Source organism: Trichosurus vulpecula, chromosome 2 (assembly GCF_011100635.1).
Source record: "Trichosurus vulpecula isolate mTriVul1 chromosome 2, mTriVul1.pri, whole genome shotgun sequence".
NCBI classification, from domain to species: Eukaryota; Metazoa; Chordata; class Mammalia; order Diprotodontia; family Phalangeridae; genus Trichosurus; species Trichosurus vulpecula.
The window spans coordinates 158,126,822-158,144,033 of record NC_050574.1 but is presented as its reverse complement, the minus strand read 5'-3'; the positions used below and the strand labels follow the sequence as shown (position 1 = coordinate 158,144,033).

Sequence of the window (17,212 nt, the reverse complement as noted above, 5' to 3'; positions counted from 1 at the left end):
TGCTTTTCATATTTCTGCGATTCCAATTCTTTACTAATTCAGAGTGGCCTTTCTCCCATTTGAACCCTGTTAGTGAAATTTTACCATATGATGTTGATTTTACCAAAAACCTTAGGGTATCAAACCCTTCATATAAATACAGAACATTTGCTAAAGTGAGCAAAATAGTAAAATGAAGGGAGAAGGCTTGTATCCTGATAAATTAAAAAAGGAGCAATCCACTTATCTGAATATGGATATATTATATCTTCTAATAGATTTTAAGCTCCTTGAAAGTAGGGACTGTTTCCTTTCTGTCTTTAGATGCCTAGAGTCTAACATGGTGCCTTGCACCATGTGATAGATGCTTAATAAATGTTTGTTGAGTTGAATTGTATGTTTGCTTAAGAATTGTATCAAGGGGGGTATTAATATGGCCCAGATTACATAAAAAAAGAAAAAAATTTCACACAATTACTTTTAAAAAATTTTTACTCCAGAGATTTTCCCATTCTTTGAGTGGTTTGGAAAAGGGAATTTTTAAAGATGAGGGAGAGGGGGCGACTTTAGTGTTCAAAGCCTCTACTGTGTCTTAGTCCTGGCCCACAGTCACTGTATTTTGGGGGTGGTGTTCTTTTCTTATGTTCCTCAAGGTGTGAGGAAGACATCAACGAATGTGACAGAGAAGAATGTGAGAATGGGGGCTCCTGCGTCAATGTGTTCGGCTCTTTCCTGTGTAACTGCACCCCAGGTTATGTGGGCCAGTACTGTGGGCTCCGGCCGGTGGTCGTTCCCAACATCCAAGCTGGCCACTCCTATGTTGGAAAGGAAGAACTGATTGGAATTGCCGTGGTCCTCTTTGTCATCTTTGTTTTAATTGTCTTGTTCATCATCTTCCGCAAGAAAGTCTTCCGCAAGAACTATTCCAGGAACAATATCACCCTCGTCCAGGACCCAGCCACCGCGGCACTGCTGAACAAAAGCAACGGCATTCAGTTCAAGAACCTGAGGGGGGGCGGGGACAGCCGTAACATCTACCAGGAGGTGGGCCCACCCCAGGTCCCTGTGCGCCCCATGGCCTACACGCCTTGTTTCCAGAGCGACTCTAGAAACAACCTCGACAAGATTGTGGATGGGCTAGGTGTGGAGCATCAGGAGATGACCACTTTTCATCCTGAGTCACCGCGGATATTGACTGCCAGGCGGGGAGTAGTGGTGTGCAGCGTGGCTCCCAATCTCCCGGCTGTGTCTCCTTGTCGTTCCGATTGTGATTCCATCAGGAAAAGTGTCTGGGATGCAGGAACAGAGAGTGAGTGGGAACTGGCGGTGATGGAAGTGTTTGTGGGAGATGGGCAACTTCCTTCCAAATCACAGAATCACAAAAGGGGAAGAACTTCAGAAATCTGTTCACCCCCTTCCTTTCACAGACAGTTAAGCCACTAAGAGATTGTCACACAGATAATAAATGACAAAGCCTAAATTTGAACTTAAGTCTTGTGGTTCCAGCTCCAGAGTTGTTTTTTTTTTTTCTATTAGCAGCAGGCCTTCTTTTAGCTTAAAAACAAACAAAAAAACTACACTTTCACACTGAACATAATTTAATCTTTTTTTTTTTTTGGTGAAGCCAGAGCGTCATTATGATGCCATGGATGTGCCTGGCCCATTGGTGGTAAAGACTATACAGCCTCAAGGTCACTGATGTGGGTCACAAACACTTAAACACTTAAGAAGAAGGGCATAATACATAGTTCAAGGGTTGAGCTAGTGACTGGAATGTCATATTGGCTGCAATTAAGTATCCAGTTAAATGGACAACAAATCTGCCAGAAAGATGGTTGAAGATAAACCTTGAGTCGAACGTCATTACAGCGGATTTTCTTTTTCTCATAGAGGAGGCCAGTTCTGATTCTGATTTCACACTATATAGCCAATTTTAAATGACAAATTATTATAACAGCTTAGCTGGGATCACTTACTTGTTTTGCCTACTGTGGATAGTGTTTTCTTAACTGCAGGCCTGTGGTTCTCCACGCCTCCCAAAAGAACTAAGCTTGTTGGCTTATTGAGTTCCGGTTTCATCCACATATGCTAGTAATATATTTGTTCCTCTGCTCAAATTTTTCTTTTTTCCTTCTTTTCCAGATTAGGAAGTAGAACAGAGAAGCCAGTAAGGATTTATTCTAATTCAGTTCACTTTAGTATTTATTAGGCATCTGCCATGTGTGTGCAAGTCATGGTGTTAGGTGCTTATCAATTCCATGGGTTCAGTTACCGTCTCTATGCTGATAATTCTCAAATCTGCTTATCCAGCTCTAACCTCTCTCTTAACCTTAAGTTGCACATCTCCAACTGCCCAGTGGGCATCTTGAACCAGACTTCCCATAAACATCAGAAACTCACCATGTCCAAAACCAAGCTCATTATTTTTCTCTCCAAAACCCTTCCTCTCTGAACTTCTCCCTCCCACCCCCGTCCCCCTCTCCCTCTCTCCCTCTCTCCCTCTCCCCCTCTCTCCCTCCCCCTTTCTCTCCCTCTCTCCCTCCCCACCCCGTCTTCCTCTCCCTCTCTCCCTCTCTCCCCCCCATCCTCCTCTCCCTCTCTCCCTCCCCCCCCCGTCCTCCTCTCCCTCTCTCCCTCCCTCCCCCCCCATCCTCCTCTCCCTCTCTCCCTCTCCCTGTCTCCCTCTCCCCCTCTCTCCCTCTCCCTCCCCCTTTCTCTCCCTGTCTCCCTCCCCCTCCCCACTTCTCTCCCTCTCTTCACCCTCCCCCCGCATGTCCAATCCATTATGCTGGCTATTTTACCCTCATAAAATCTCTCATATTCTTCTTATTCTCTGCTTTGACACTACTACCCCCCCCCCAGCACAGCCCTTCAAGCTGCTACAAATCTCTCCCCACCCCAGTCCATCCTCCGCTAAGCTGTCAAAATGATCTTCCAAAAGCACGGATCTAACTCTGTCACTCCCCTACTCGATAAACTCCATTGGCTCCCATCACCTCCAGTATAAAATATAAAATCCTGTCTGGCAGTCAGAGCTCTTCACAATCTGCCCTTCCCTCATCTTTCCAGTCTTCTTACAATTTGCACCCCATTTTGGATCAATGACAATGCCCTCCTTGCTGTTCCTCACAGAAGATACTCCATCTCAAATTCCAAGTGTTTTCTTGTTTAGAGGACAGAGTTAACTTTAAAATTTTTTTTTCTTAATTACATGTAAACAAAAAATTTTAGTATTTTTTTTTAAATTTTAAGTTCCAAAATCTGTCCCTCTCTCCCTCCTCTCCCCTTTCCTTAATAAAGCAAAAATTCATTATAGATTATACATATTCAGTCATACATAACATTTCCACATTAGCCATGTTGCAAAAGAAAACAGAGACTTTAAAAAAAAACAACCAAGAATAATAAAGTAAAAAAAAATATGCTCCAATGTGCATTTAGACTCCATCAGTTCTTTCACAGGAGGCAGATAGTGTTTTTTATCATAAGTCCATAGAAATTGTCTACTTGAAGTGTTCACAATGGCCATACTTCCGTGACTTCCTTCAAGCCCTTGCTCAAATCCCACCTTCTCAAAACCATTCAAGATACTCTTTAATACTAGTACCTTCCTTCTGTTGATTATCCCTAATTGATCAGATATATGTGTGTGTATGTGTGTGTGTGTGTGTATATGTGTGTGTGTATGTGTGTGTGTATATATATGTGTGTGTGTATTTGTGTGTGTGTGTATATATATACACAGGGATATATATGTGTGTGTTCATATATATGTGTGTGTGTGTGTGCGTGTGTATATATATGTGTGTGTGTGTGTGTGTGTGTGTGTGTGTGTGTGTACACAGAGAGAGAGAGGGAACCTTATTTGCACATGGTTATTTGCAGCCTGTCTCCCTCATTACGCTGTAAGCTCTTTGAAGGCAGGAAATGTCTTTTGCCTTTCCTTGTATGAGAGCTTAATGGTGCCTAGCACATAGTAGGCATGACTAACTGTTGGGAATTCAAAGAGAAATATATACATATATACACACACACACACAGACACACACACACACACACACACATACATGTATATAAAATCCCTGTCCTCAAGAATCTCACAGTCTAAAAGTAGAATAAGGCCCATACATAAATAATAACAGTTTAATTTGTTTTACAGTTAGGTAGGTAAGGAAGGCAGGCATGCACAAAGGGCTATGGAAAGTCCAAAGCCAGGAAATGAAATGAGCTCAGACTGCAGCACTGCATTAACCCATGACTTAAATCAGTCAGAATTGTGTTGTGTAGCACCAAGCCTGGTGTCATGTGGGTTGTGAGGCTCTGAGAGTTTGTGTTAAATTAATTCAGCTTGGGGGTACAAGGGAACCTCCTATATTTTCATTTCTGCCACTAGACTGCCCTGCCCTCACCCTCAGGGCTCATTGTGCTCCTTTTTATGGTAAAAGTAAACCTTATCTACAGCCTGCCCTTGTCAAAAACAGAGCTTGGGGGGTTTTTGGCTTTGTTTTGTTTTGTTTTTCAAAATATGACTTCCTCCCTGGTGTTTCTTTGGTTTTATATTAGTAATTAATCTTATGCTGCATCTTACTTGGGGTTTGTCTAATTGACAACAGATGCAGAAAAACAGTGCCTTCTGTGGGGACATAGCCCTTTCTGTCAGCAAATACTAATTCCTGCAGCCAGGAAGAAGAGTGGATATTCCTTTTATCACAAGCCCGTGTCTCTATGTGCCATTACATAGCACGATGATTTAAATCTTTTTCTGATGATCGTTTCTTTCCCTCTTTAATGTGACAGGTTTATTTCCAAAATACACCTCAGGCCAAAACTCAGATTTCCCCCCAAAGTATTGTTGAGTTTCTATTTAATACATTGACTTCTTTGTTAAGGGTGGTAGAGTGTGCTGGGAAGACATTCTGTAAGTGGCCAATTTGTTTTTCGGATGATGACAAGCTCAAGATATAGGTCGCTTTTATGGACTGTTGTAGTCCATCAAATAAGAAAATGACCCTGTGGTGTTTGTGCATCTGTGTGCCCGGGATAAATTTGTAACTAAAGGAATAAGAGAGTGTGGGGATCCAGAAATCATTTCTACCCCAGGCTTCCCTTTAACAGGCACAATTTATGAGAATTCTATAATTACTAAATTTGGTGCTGTGCTGCTCTCTAGAGGCTGAACTAAAAAATCTCACTTTATCTGTTGATTGAAGTTTGAAAAATGTCACGGCACTCTCGCCTATAAAATATTTATACCCCCCCATTTTAAAAGCAATCTTGTTTAACCTACTGTTGACACCACATCAGTTCATGTAAATGATTTAGATGAACCCTGAATGGCAGAAAGCAAGCCAGCTGCTTTACTCTGGTCTCAGCCGTCACCTAACTATACTACTTTGAGGACAGAGCATCTACTTTTGGCTGTCAGCTATTTGCAAGCTCATTTACCCTGGGTTAAGGGTTTCAGATCCATAATGCAAATCACCTGATTGACACACCTTTGTTCCCAGTGGCACAATCAGTTTTCTCCTTTGGAATTAAATTATTTCTCTGACCAAATGAAAAAAAGGAGAGGGGGTTTGGAAAGAACCTGGAAAAATAAAAATGAACTTTGGGAGTGGCAGGGATGGATATGTGCACAAAAGAAGCCATTACCATTTTTGTTTTATCTTTTCCTGTCAATGAAGACAAAGGAGTGGATGATGCTGAAGAAGTGACCTGTTTTGTCGGAAGTAATAAAGGCAGCAACTCGGAAGTTCAGTCCCTCAGCTCCTTCCAGTCTGACTCTGGAGACGATAATGGTAAGAAATCTTCAAATTCAGTTCTTGTAACTGTAAGAGAATGGATTTTAACCCTGAAAGTGTCTCCCTCCTGGGGGAAGAGTGGTCTGCCTCCTTGGTGTTTAATGAATAAGCCTTCTTGGATAGGATCCAAAATGGACCTGCCTCCTGGCAGAGTATCCTCTTTACTAGGGAGTGGAATTTGATTTGTTCTTCTTTTATTGATATGGTCTGCGCCACTTCATCATGCATTTTGCCTTCTTTATTTTCATTCTGAATTGAAGCCTGCTTACCATGATCCCCTTGTAGATGGGTTTTTCTGTAGTGAGAAATCTATTCATTTCATAACTGGGACAAGGCCATCTCCACATTGCACATACATTCCCGAGGTACCATCAACTGGAGAAGGACTAATTTAGACAAGATTTCAGTTGAATGAGTATTGAGGCCCTAATGTGTATTTTCATCCTAGGTATAAAGACAAATAGATAAATAGAACATAGCTCCTGCCCTCAGGGAGAAAGTTGGGGGACATAAGAGCCATATGCAAACAAACATAATATAAAATATAACATACAGATCCATGAAAGAAGTATATGCAAAGTGGCATCAGAGTTCAAAAGAAGGAACTCTCACATACGGCTAAAGGGATAGGTTCCCTGAGCTGTGTGAGGAATGGTAGAAACTTGGAAAATATGTTTTCTTCCCCCTGGAAAGAAGAAAGTGGGATGAAATAAGACCTCATAAAAGTATTTATTAGAAGGAATTTGTTCTTTGTCTTTTCAGTGGGCAAGCTGGAGGGAAAGAAAATACATTTTTTGTTCATTGAAAAAAATAAAATTAAAAAATACCCCAGAAAAGTATTTCACCATATAGAAATTAGATTGAGAATCATGTGAAAGGGTCTTGGAATATGCGTCATACCATTTCTCCAGTGACCATAGATCTATAGAGACAGCATATTCAACATGATGAACACTTGTTGAGACAACAAGTATGTTTCCTCAGGCCTTAAGATAAGCTGAAAGTCTAAAAACCCAACTCATACCTTCAACAACAAACCAATTACTGCCATTAGAAGTGTGTGTCCCCTACATCACTAATATGGTAATGTTTTGTATGATTGAAAATGTATATTCTATAACAAATTAGCTACCATCTCAGGGAAGGGGGAGGGAGGTAACGAAGGGAGGGAGAAAATTTAGAACTCAAAATTTAAAAAAAAATGAATGTTTAAAATGATCTTTGCATGTAATTGGGAGAAAAATATTAAAAAAAGAAGTCTGTGTCCCATATGACACTACAGCTTGGGAACTATGTAAAAACCCCCAAAGTACTTGAGTCCCAGTGAAAAGCTGTGTTACAATGGGGCACTTGCTCTTATGTTGGTACGAGTCATGGCCAAGTTTGGGTTTTGGTTTAAGCCCCTCCCCTGGCTTAAGTCATTAAATGAACCCTGAATGGCAAAGAGTAAGCCAGATGCTTTACCCCAGTCTCAATCTTCACTTAGCTGTACTACTTTGAGGGTGGAGCCTCTGTTTTTGGCTGCCAGCTATTTGGAAGCTTCATTACCCCAGCTTCAAGAAAAAGGTGTTTTACAGAATACCTAGGACTAATTCTAGAATTGATACTCTATGCACCACTATTGTTAAGAGCATCCCAGTGGCATTTGGGATGCCATTGATGATCCCCACCCCCCACCATCCCTACACAGCCAATAACTTTCAGGATAACTTTCGACTTATAAGCAGTTCATGATAGGATGCTTGACCATATGAACCCCATTGCATAAAAAAGACAACTATGCTTAAGAAACAGAGAAACGTATTTCACGAGGAGGGGACATCAGTTCTGAAGTTGGTCCTGAATATTCTAAATAGTCAAAGCATCTTTTTCTCAATGCTGACGTGATAAGGGTGGCCAGGGAGGTGCTTACTTCAACCCATCAATGTTGAATCAAAAAAGGCCAACTCCTTTAACAGAAAGTCATGTCAATCTAGTCAAATGACTAATCGCTACCCACTTTCTAGAACTGGTTGTTCTGGTTAGATAAATGAAGAAGGAATGAATTATCGTTACCCTGCCTCCAATTCTACATAACTAGAAGGTAGCATCCAAGGATAGCTAAGCATGGAACCTCCTTATGCCACCCTTATGTTCATCCAAGCAGGGAAAATACAGCCATATCTTCATGGTACATATAGACTCTCAAATTAAACCTTCTCATTCCAGTCTGAATTCTAAAAGGTACTGTCCCACAGAGTTTTGGGGAAATGGACTCTAAGCTTAGTCATATCGACAGAAAGCATTTGTGATAAATATAAACGATAGCTATTTCCCTCCCTGATTCTAATCATTATAAAGGCCAAACATCTCCAATTATTGTCACAGAAGGTACTGGTATATGAGCAAAGCAGGTGACTTTAAGAGATTAAGCCTCCTTTATATGTATATTGACTGATTCAGATAGGACCACCTAACAAATAATTGCCTTCTTCCAGGATTCATTAGAGAGTTACTAAAGAGAAATTAGTATGAAGTAGGAGAGGTACTAGTTTCTTAAATTTAATTAGCCAGTCTTGCAAATGTGAATTTGCAACATGTATTCACTGGTGAGTGAGAACAGACAGTATGATGCAGTGAGAGCTGACCTTGGTGTCACTTCAACCCCACCGCTGTGTGACCCTGGGCAAGTCACTTAACCTCTTGGTGCCTCAGACAGCTCTTAAGACTATAAATTGAAGAGTATTTTTCTTTTGCATCTGCAGTGGTCAAGAGTGTTTCCTCACTAGAAGTTCCCTACTCTGCCAAAGTCACAGATCTGGCGCAAAAGGAAAGTCATTGGTTATAGGGCCTTTCGGTAGATTTAAACTGGTCTAGAATTTGTCATTTTTCATTCAATCTAAAAATCACAGTGTTACCCAAAGTAAGTACCATTGAAACACTGCCTTAATGAATTGTATAGAACCTTTGGTTTTATTTGTAAAGTATAATATAATAAAATAAAATATATAATATAATAAAATGTGAATATATATGTATATTGGTTAAGAGAAGATAATATATGTTTAAAATATTAACCTAAACCTATCCTTTCCCTCCCTTGTCTGCTTTCCCTCTCCCGCAAGCTTCCATAGTGACTGTCATTCAGCTTGTCAACAATGTAGTTGACACTATAGAAAATGAAGGTATTTACACTTTTTTTCTGTAACATTTCTTCTTTTTCATTTACCTTTCTTTGAAATTTAGTAACCTCTCATTACTTTGGATCAGACCCAATGTCACCAGTTAAGGACAGAACGAGGCGTCAGGGAGCATTGGCTCCAAGGGCTCATTAGCTTCATGCATTCATTGGTATTGGCTTTTTAAAAGGATTCCTTCAGGACAATTTTTAAGTGTCTTTCAAAAGAAAGTAAAGTTCATGACCTGAAATATTCCCTATATATGAATACTTTCTTTGAAAAGAATACCTAATCAGTGTGATTCTGCTTCTGTATTTAAACCCTGGGACCAAACAGTAGAGTTTCCAGTGCTTTGTACTGCTGGAGCATATGCATAATAAACTTTAGGTATGCAACTTGGTTTTTGTTTCTTTTCCTTAAGGTTAGTCAGCAGTTTGTGATGTCTTTAATAGAAATTCAATGGATAAATTAGGTGTTTACTTTCTCACTCTGAACATTGTTTAAAAAGAGCCAGCCTCAGAGTCTGATAGAAAACAGTCCTGAAAACCAGTAAGTCCTGAGTTCAAGTCCTGCCTCTGATACATACTGGCTTCACACTCTAGACAACTCTTGAATACTCTAAGTTTCAGAGTTTGTATTGGCATAGGGAGTTCCCTTATCAGTAGTTCCCCAAACCAATGAAATCACAGGCCCAGACTAAAGTGCAAAATTTTGAGTCTTTACCTCAAAAAAAGTAAACGATGAAGTGGGCATTAGCAGAATTCTCCTTCCCCCAGGAAAATTGGTGAAAGCATAATTATCCATTTCAAGGACTCATTCCCTAGGTATAATGTGAAGGAATAGACTATATATCAGGGAGTTCTTCATGCACTTCAGGACTGGGTCCTGGTGAACATCATGGCCCTTGTTTGTTGCTTAGCAATGAAAAGTGAAGCCGTAGCCAGGTAGAGCCCACATTTGTTGTTGAAGCATGTCTTAAAAGCACGTCCTCTGTAAGTCTCCCGGTGCTTGTGTGGCTGGGGTTGTCAGCTTTACTCTTTGCTTTGTATTTAAACAGTGTCAGTTATGGACCAAGGACAGAACTACAACCGAGGTGACTCTCCCTAGACCCCAGCTAAACCCTCTGTTCCGTGATCTTGTTTTGCTGCCTCTCTTCTTCTCCTTCTTCTTCCCCCTCTACCCTTTCTGAGTGTTTTGTCAGCTCTCTGCATGTTGCAGGCATCATGTGCGTTAAATTTTGATAGGGACCTTCCCCCACCAGCATCTCCTTCCAGGTCCCTCTACCATGGCTTTGCTGAAGCCATCCATTTGCCTCTGCATCTCCTTGCCTTCCAGTCCCAAACACAGTCCCCTTGAGCCTGCCTTTTCCAGCATGCTGAAATCTTTGATTTCTACACAATCTGTGGGGGTGGAAAGAGGGATTGGGGGATAGGAGGTCTTTCATACAGTTTAGACTCCTAAAACTTGTTTCTTCATCATCTCGTTCATGGTCTGGCTGCGTAGGAAAGGGGAGCACATTCTGCACTTGAGCATCATCATATAAAGTGGCCGTCTGTCTTGTTCTTGGGTCAGAGCATGGCTGACCTCCCGTTAATGCCTTGTAAACAGCATGTGGATGACACTGGCTTCATGGGGCCTCCTGGTTGTGAAGGCGTGCATGTGGCGCTCTTCCTGCCCTGCTCCTACTCTTAACCCCAACTCCCTTCCCAGACCCCAAGGAGATTAATTAAGACCGGTTTCTCTTTTACAGCCTATCATTGGGACACTTCGGATTGGATGCCAGGAGCCCGCCTGTCTGACATCGAGGAAGTGCCCAACTATGAGAATACAGATGGGGCATCTGTTCATCAGGGGAGCACGAGAGAGCTTGAGACCGATTACTACCTAGGTGGCTATGATATCGACAGCGAATACCCTCCGCCTCATGAAGAGGAGTTTCTGAGCCAAGACCAGTTGCCCCCTCCCCTACCAGAGGACTACCCGGACCACTTTGAGGCCCTGCCCCCATCACAGCCAGCCTCGTTGGCCAGCACACTGAGCCCAGACTGCAGGCGAAGGCCCCAGTTCCACCCCAGCCAGTATCTCCCTCCCCACCCATTCCCCAATGAGACAGACATGGTGGGGCCTCCACCTGGACATGAATTTAGTACTTTTGCTGTGGGCGTGGGGCAGAACATGGAGAACACGGGCGTGGCAGACAACATGCCCTTATCCTTGCACAATTCCATAGGCGCCTCATCCTCAGATGTGTCTGCAAGCTGTGGCTTTGACGATTCTGAAGTGGCCATGAGTGACTATGAAAGCGTCGAGGAGCTCAGTCTCACCAGTCTTCACATTCCATTTATTGAGACTCAGCACCAGACCCAGGTGTAAAGGACACACACATCTGGGATGGTTTGCTCATTCTTCATTTAAACATGGAAGGAAATGGGTTGAGTTTTCTCTCTCAATGGAGAAGGGTCCATTGAATGAGGGGAAAATCCACCATTTTCCACAAATAACTTATTCACAAATGATGTTGTCTCATGCAAACACTTTAAAGTCAAGTTGTGTAAACCATATGTCACAAAATCTGTTACTGTGAGTCAACAGACAATCCTTACAGTATGTACCCAGCATTCATGGCCAAGAGTGCACACCACGTTTTTAATGGGGTAAAGAACCCCACACACAAGTTCACCCAGTAAGTTATATGCAGTCAATCTTTTCAGCTTTGTGCAGTATTGTGTTATTGAAGGTGTTAACAGTATCAATCCCCGCAGTATTAATGAACAGATAAAGTTCAGGCACCAAGGTATTGGTGCATGAAACTAATTTAGGCTGTTGGAGAAAAGAAAATAATTAATACAATTGGAGAGGGTGGGGGGACTGAGCCCTCAAGGGTTTTGAAAGAAGAAAGAGTAAAACTAAAATTAGTCAAAAGTGGGCAAAAAAATTAAAATAAAGTATGGTTTTCTTTATAAAGCTGTCTAACTGTCAGCTATAAAATTACAGTAAATGACTTGTATTTTTTGTAGTTTTCAGATACTGGTTTAATTAGGAAAACTTGGATTAAAAAATGGAGCCCAAAATTGAAATGATGGGGTTTGTGGATCTTTTAAAAAGATTTCAATGAAAAGTAATGCATGACAGTTTGGGGGTTTTCTGAGTATCAGGGAGGGAAGGGTAGAAGTTATCTCTTTTTGCTTTTATTACTAAACATTCCCAGTAGTGATTACAATATGAGAATATTGTAATCATTGACCTTGTTCATGGAAACCAAGAAATAAAGCTGACCAGTTCATGACTATTGTCTAGGCTAAAAGAGGTATACAGTTCTTCAGTTTCCCCCAGAAATGTTATTTTTTACTATCACAGGTAAAAAAGGCAAGTATTTGTTTTTAACTTGACGGTGTCATTTCAATAAATGGAATTAAGTCAAAGAAGAGAGACAAGATGAGTTGATGTTTGTACACAAGATTATAATAGTATGTGTGTTTGGGCCAATGTAGACGTATGTATGTGTTTTCTCCCAAGAAGGCAGTCTGTGAGGAAAGTGATTTTGAGACTTGCAAACTATAGACCATGGCCAATGGTGCAAGCCTTTTGACCTTTTGGACCTCTTCAATGTTAGAGACTCACCAAATGCTAGATTTTTTGCTAGTTCAGTTAACCTTATTTGGATAGTGCCATGTCTATTAACATAAAGCAAAATTCTGGGTTTTAAAAGTAGCATTTTGTGTAAAAAAAAATGACACCAAGAGTCTCATCTGTCTTCGGAAAGTGCTTCATGTTTCATTCTAGCCCAGGGTCGGCTCTTAGTCTGACACCTGAGTTTTGGCCATGGAAATTTCTTAAATGAATTGGAAAATCATTCCACCAGAGATGTTATAACATGGTACGATCAAATATAAAATTGATATGTTGAGTTACTTTCCTGCTTCCCCTCAGGCTGATTAGGGCAAATGAGATTTTATACTAAACAGCCTGAACTGTTTCCAAGAAGGACTGGGAAGTCCATGACTTCTCCTTTCCCTGGTAAACGTTTATTTGCACTATCTGCTTAATGAGCAAAACTGTTGTGGGGTTTGTTTTTTAAACCAATTATGGCATTGGTGTGTGAGCTCTAGAGGACTTTGCCTGGCCATGGTCCACCTAGTCACTTTTCTTATCTGCACTCTTTGCATTCATTTTGCTTCTCTTCTGGCACAGGGATCAGTGTTTCCTGCAATACTTTTGCACTTGAGAGCTTCCTGGATATGTGGACACACTTCATAGGCTTTTCATGGTTTATGTTGTTTTTTTTTTCTCATCCTTGTTCTTGGTCAGACATGCTAAATGAGGGATGATCTGTACCGTGGTCTTGAAATCAGGGTTCTGAGATGGATTGAAGTATTCAGCCAGACTGCATTCAGAGAAATTCTTAAGCATTTTTCTCCTGTGAGGAGTGCATTTGTAGGAATCAGCGAGAAAATGACAAACTAATGATCTAGATAGAACCTCTGTAACCATCTTAATAATGCACTGGCATAAAAAACTGACAAAGTAAAACCAACAGTTCATTTCTTACCCCCCAGGATATATTAGGGCAGGATTAGTACAGATGATTTTCCATTGCTTACACAGCCTCTCTGCTGAGAGAAATGCTTGACTGACATAGTAATGAAGGAGCAAATAGATCTAAATGTGGCTGTGAAATCCAGGGAGCCAGCCTGATATCTCTGACCTGCATTCATTACACAGTTCATAGATGTATCTCACCCAGTCTTTTCAGAAAAGCCACACAGGGAGATGTCCATCTCTGGTAGGTCCCATCTCATGCCATGTATTGAATCATCATTTTCAGATCAGGTGAGAACATTATTTGATCTTTCTTCTCAAAATTGCATGGAAAATGAAGGGTTTCCTTGTAGAGGCTGAAATGGTCTGAGAGTTGCACCAATCTAGAACTCACCAAGTCCGAAAAGCTGAGGGAATTTAGATTGTCTCTAGCTCAACCTTCTCATTTTTCCTTACAAAGTTGCGTTTTGTGGCCAGTTAGTAACACAACCAGAGCTAGAACTTGCATTTCTTCCAAACTCCCAATCCAAGGTTCTTTCTACCATATCACTCTTCCTCCATGATCTCTCTGACCTTTAATCTTGATTGTTTTTCATTGAATTCCTGAAGAATGGATCTCTCAGTTCAGAAAGCTAAATTTGTTGCATAAAGGTTTATATTTTCATATGAGCTTTTTTCCTCAAGCTTAAGTCTGTAAGTTTAAATAAATTCTTATCTGCTCCATATCTGAGTGTTATTGACGCTGCCTCAGGGAAGTGCTGAAAGTATATTATTAGCTCTTCTTACACCCTGAGACCCTAATATCTGAAGTTTTATTTTATTTGCTAGAACACATCCAAAGCATCATTTTGGGAAAAAGAGTTAGAAACATTGGCGTGACCATAATGGAACCAGCCAGAGTGCTGGCTGCAGCTGTTGGTTTCATTGACACCCAAGTATGCCCAATTCCATGCATTTAATGGCTTGTCAGACTTTAGAATTTCTCTTGGCCGTTTTTTTTTCTCTTCTGTCTTTAAATCCTGAGTGCATTCTGTGTGCTGTGTGAAAACAGCATGTATCCAGAATTTTTTTCTATATAACTTTTCTTAATATACCTCTGCATTCCCTTCTCTAAACCTTTCTCCTTCTAAAGTAAGATAGATCAAGTCCTTGTCTTCCTTCTTGTTTTAAAAAGGAAAGCTTCTTAACCTTTCACTGTTGCTATCCTCTGGACCTTCTCTAACTTGCTTATGATACTTTGAAATGCACTTCATAGAATTGAGCACAAGATAGGTGATAAAACATGCCAAATGGTGTCCTTGAAATGGCATTTCCCCACTTAGAAGTACCTCATCCTTTTGAATAGCATCTTTGATTTTCCCCTGAGAGAGCAGACCAAATTCAAAACCCCACGGCATGTGAGGAAGGTTTCCCCTTCTAAGGGCCAACTATTTCATGCTTGTCTTAACTGAACTCTGCAGAAGATTCTGGTAGCCTGGTTCACAAAGCCTCTCTACCTTTCTCCATCATATGCCTGCTTTGAGAAGAAAGCAAAGAGGGCCATGTGAGACCAAGATAATCTTGGCGCCAAGCATCGAGATCTAGTGTTCTACAGGCTCTTTGGACAAGTAGATAAGGACCTCAGGCTAGATTCATTGTTAGTTTACTAAACCTCTCTCTTATGTGGGTGGAGCTGTCCCTAAGTGGACAGTGATTATACATATGAACAGATCAGTTTGAGATCCGGGTGGAACTTGGGGTGGGAATTTTTTTTTCTGTTTTTCCTCAACATAAATGTTTTTTTTCCAGAATCTTCCACGTGGGGGCAATGTCTAAGTGGCCACTGCATTTGCCCCCCACCTTTCCATAGCGTCCCTTGGCCATCATTTCTCACAAATCTTGTAGGTAGGCACTTGCCCTACTTTTGCACATGACCAAGTTGAAGAATGGTTTGAGTGAGTGAGTGGGCTTAAGCTGCTGCAAAGAGCAGGAACCATGGGGCAATATGGGATGAACAAGGACCAGTGTAAGATGACCAGAGAGGTGTTTTCTTTTTCCTTTTTCCTTGAAGTGTATATGCTGCTACTGGGCCTTGCCAACCTTCTGAATGTGCAAAGTCTGGCTGTCCATGTGATGCCATTTGTGAAGCCCAGTAAGATGGACCAGTCTATCCCTACAATGGGCCTGTGTATACTTACAAATCTAGCAGAGAATGGGTGTGACAGCCAGAAAGGGGAATTCACAGTGCATTCTTGAGGCAATGAAAATCACCAGGCTAACCCCAACTGAGGGGGAAAACTTTTTAAAGATAACAATTACAGACACTTACTGATACTATATCTACATGTTTCAAATTGAGGCAGCAAATTTTCTGAATCTACCCCCTCCCCCCCCAAAAAAACTTTGAACTATCAGGTGGTATTAGATGTACTCATTTTTGGAGGGTTTTCCCCAATAATTTCTTGACTTCTCCACTTCATTTTGTCGATATCCAAACAATCACAATGCATATTAATTGGCCAAATGGTTTGGTTTTTAGAATTGCTATTACATATTTAATTATAAGCCCTGAGAAATTATGACTTGAGAATAATTCAGATTACCATGATCATTCTCCATATTCTCCTAGGAGGTAGCCTTAGACTTTGATGGGTTTGGGTCCCAAACGTCAATCTATATTAATCAGATAGGAAGCCTCAGAGTTGTTTTTTGCTTCTGCTTTCTGCTTGTTTGCTCATTTGGGGGGCATGGGGGAGCGTACGGGGATAAGTCTGAGGTTTCAAGTCATCTTTAGTGGGTGGGGCATTCATTAATGTTTCACCAGCTGGCTGGGAGAGATGGGAAAAGGAAACCACTTCCTTTTTTTCTGTAATAATGAAAAGCAATAATTGTGTAACGCTACACAAAGGCCATACATAGCTAGTCTTTACCAGTGTTAAGGATGCACTAGAACTGTATTGTTTATTAGAGCAAGGTGGGAATGGATAATATGTACTGTAGTATTCTTCTAGCAAGCAAATACCAGAATTGCTACTATTTAACAATTTAATGAGCCCATACTACTGCATTCGGGGAAGGACAGACGTGTTTGGAACATGGAAGCAGTTCTCTTTAAGCACTGTATTAGAAAGATTGTCTTGTAAATTTTACCTGTTGCAAACAGGCTGGTTTGTAAAAGATGTATGTTTTGGTGTTTAAAAATGTTTATAAAAATGTATATAACGGTTTCAAATTTCCAGGCTTTTGTAGATACTGTATTTGATGCCTATCAGGATGCTTTAATTTGGGGGTCAGATTCTAAATCATCTGAGTTGTCAGTCTATAAACTTTTAAGATAATGAGAAAAAGTTTTAGATTTGAAAATGATGCTTTTTAATCATTTCCAAAATGTACTGTAACCTTTCTTTGGTTCCGCTGTTTTCATTTAACTTTTTTCAGTTTTTAAGGAAATGTTTTTTATTGACTTTTTTTTAAAATGAATGTGTTTTGCACAGATAATAGGTACATGATTTTTATGCCATTTCAAGTATGTATTAAAGTATGTCATTTCTTCACATACACATTATCTCTCATACACACAACCTTATGCAAAAGGGAAAGCTAACACTCTAAGTGGGTCTTGTCCCTTGTATGAAGACAAATCCTTCCTTCATATATTGCTGTTGGCAGTATTAAGTCTTGTGTTCTTTTCCTAAAAAATGAAGAAAAAAAACAACAACTACAAAAAAAAAACAGCCCAACAGTGTACAGGTTTGT

At 40.6% G+C, this 17,212-nt stretch overlaps 1 protein-coding gene across 1 annotated transcript in view; it reads left to right on the top strand.

The window, feature by feature from the left end:
• FAT3 (FAT atypical cadherin 3) overlaps positions 1–12,184 on the top strand; it is a 211,087-nt gene extending 198,903 nt beyond the window's left edge. The window contains exons 23-27 of the mRNA XM_036743967.1: positions 633–1,288; positions 5,664–5,777; positions 8,885–8,944; positions 9,996–10,031; positions 10,689–12,184. Of these exons, the coding sequence (XP_036599862.1) occupies positions 633–1,288; positions 5,664–5,777; positions 8,885–8,944; positions 9,996–10,031; positions 10,689–11,311 (1,489 nt within the window). The 3' untranslated portion in view covers positions 11,312–12,184. The remainder of the gene's footprint in view (positions 1–632; positions 1,289–5,663; positions 5,778–8,884; positions 8,945–9,995; positions 10,032–10,688) is intronic.
• Positions 12,185–17,212: the final 5,028 nt, after the last annotated feature.